At 47.2% G+C, this 2,394-nt stretch overlaps 1 protein-coding gene across 2 annotated transcripts in view; it reads left to right on the top strand.

Moving 5' to 3' along the window:
• The first annotated feature begins 335 nt into the window (after positions 1-335).
• The window catches only part of LOC129835071 (ankyrin-2-like), a 167,629-nt gene continuing 165,570 nt past the window's right edge, over positions 336-2,394 (top strand). The window contains exon 1 of one of the 2 annotated variants that reach the window (XM_055900426.1): positions 336-622. In XM_055900426.1, the coding sequence (XP_055756401.1) occupies positions 437-622 (186 nt within the window). In that variant the 5' untranslated portion in view covers positions 336-436. The remainder of the gene's footprint in view (positions 623-2,394) is intronic. The other variant, XM_055900424.1, reaches the window with a different exon arrangement.

Raw genomic sequence — 2,394 nt, 5'->3', positions numbered from 1 at the left:
GTGAAGAGAAAGTGATGGTTTTCTTTACGTCTCTATACGCTCTCTGTGTTCAGTAGTCTGCAACTGTACAACCTTACTGCCTCCATTGTAAAGAGCAATACAATATGATTATGGTCCATTGGCCCGTAACGAGCCCCCCGTGTACATGTGTGTGGGTTTGTGACTCGGTAGCCTCGTCGAGAATCGAAAACGGGAAGCTCATCGCAGAAAGATAGTTAAAGAGTGGTAGGGATCCGGTGTAAATCAGTGACGCCTCGCAACATGTCAAACCAATCAAATGCCTTGCTTGGGCGGAGCTCCAAAAGTGCTTACTAGATACGTGTCGTAGGTACAACAGTGCGTGAGGGTGGCTGGGAAATCTTATTTTGTGTATTCAGCACACTTCTGGCAAAACAGAATTCCCTTTTTTCCTACAGGGTTTTTTCCATTTTTTGCAATGTTGCAAGCTAGCATACGGAACACAATGTGTCCTTCCTGGTCTGAAAACAGTGACGAACATAACACCAAACGGACATATGGGGGGAGTGTTCTTGAAATGCTCCCAGCGGACCATTCAAACCGTTTTTGCAATACAAAATTATCCAGACGCCAAGGGAGGCATGAGAGCGACGTGATTTTGGAGGTATGGCAATGCAAAGACTAGTGACTTCCTGTTAGGGTTGTCTCTTGTTGTGTCCTCTCTGTCGAAAGCCTGATAGCTGAAGCAGGGTTAGGAGTTGGGAGCTTTGACTCCAGACTAACATTGATGAGACGATGGCATCAGCTCAACAGCTTCTCTGTGTGTGACAGAGAATGTTGGAGTTGTGAATTGGATAGTAGTGATAAAGGTGTGTGTGTGTGCGTGTTTGCGCGTGTTGCTCCATTGACCCTCCCACGCGGTCTCTCTTCAGAACCTCCGGGCGACAAAAACCCAGATGGGCGATAGCAACGACACTCAGGCGTCACCATGGCAACCATGAACCATAATGCCACAAAGGTCCCTTTACTAATGGCATGTCATATGCTCTACAAAGGCCAATTTCGAAGTGCAATTAGTACATTATAGTGGTCATTGTTTTGTTGTTTGGGGTCCTGTTTTCAAGGTTCCCATTTATGTAGATTCACATCCTCCTTACCTCAACAGACGTACACTGACATGGTCAGTACAGACGCTGACCAAGAATTGAAATGACCACGCTTTAACAATTAACGGTACATACCTTAAAGTGAATTGAGCTCAAGCAAAGCAAAGCGACATGAATTCTTCTCTCTGTGGTGTAGGAGGCAGACTGGCATTGTTGCCGCTGCTAGGCAGGGCGGGGCTGATCCCTGGAAAGCTATAATTCCCTCAGTGGATGTGGCCCTCCATTGATTGGAGACGGAGGGAACGAGAGAGGGATTGGTGAGAGAGAAATAAAGGAGGGAATTTCATTATATACAGTAAACGGATACCTAGAGACCAATATGTCTAGTGGGAAAGAAAAATAATCAAACAATACTTTTGGCAATGTGTGTGTGTGTGTGTGTGTGTGTGTGTGTGTGTGTGTGTGTGTGTGTGCGCTCATCTGTTTGTCTGGAATAATCTCTTGTTCAATCAAATGAGAGGATCTAGCATTAGCACACCTGTCCCGCCCCGCTCTCCTTCGCTCCTTCTCTTATCTAGCCGCAAACATCCCTCGTACCTCTAAGCCCAGCAGAGGGATGCCACCGTCTACTGACAGAGAGAGGGGGGGAAAAGGGAGAGAGGTAGAGAAAGAGAGAGTGAAGAAAGGATAAAGAGAAGGTAAGACGAACCGACATGCCAGCATTGCAGACAGACAGGAAATAGACGGAGAGCGAGAAAGAGTGTGAGCCGTTGGGCGGGGAGGGTCTCCGCTCTGTTTACTCCCTGTCTGCTTCGCAAGGCCGCGGGGGGGGGGGGCTGGTGGAGGCTGCCAGGATGTGTGGTTTACGAGAGGTCTCGAAGTATAATAAAGACCATCCGTCTCTCTGCTCCATGGAGGACCCAGTGACCGAGCCCATCATAACAGCCTATCACGGAGGGAGGTGGGACAGTGTTGTTTATAAAGTGCTGCTCCATCAGCTGGCTTTGTTCTCCAACTCTGTGACGGCGGACACAAAACACTGTGCTGCTGCACGTTGATAAGTGATACCTGAATCGTATTTGGCAGCTCACTAGCTTACTAGCTACATATGTCATGGTTACGGGGTATCAATGGGACTGTGAATAATGCACAGCAGAGATTGGTGTCAATTTCACCTCAATACATTTTTTTCCCAGTAAGAATGAATAGGCGACCTCTGAATCCTGGCTTTCACCTCATTTGAATTGAGCAGTGTTTTTTCCCCATACTATTTATATTCATGTGAAGTTAGATCAGCAGAGATTGACCCCATCTCAAGTGGACACACTAC

This window comes from Salvelinus fontinalis, chromosome 36, assembly GCF_029448725.1.
Source record: "Salvelinus fontinalis isolate EN_2023a chromosome 36, ASM2944872v1, whole genome shotgun sequence".
In the NCBI taxonomy this organism is placed as follows: domain Eukaryota; kingdom Metazoa; phylum Chordata; class Actinopteri; order Salmoniformes; family Salmonidae; genus Salvelinus; species Salvelinus fontinalis.
This window is presented reverse-complemented; position numbering and strand designations above follow the sequence as displayed.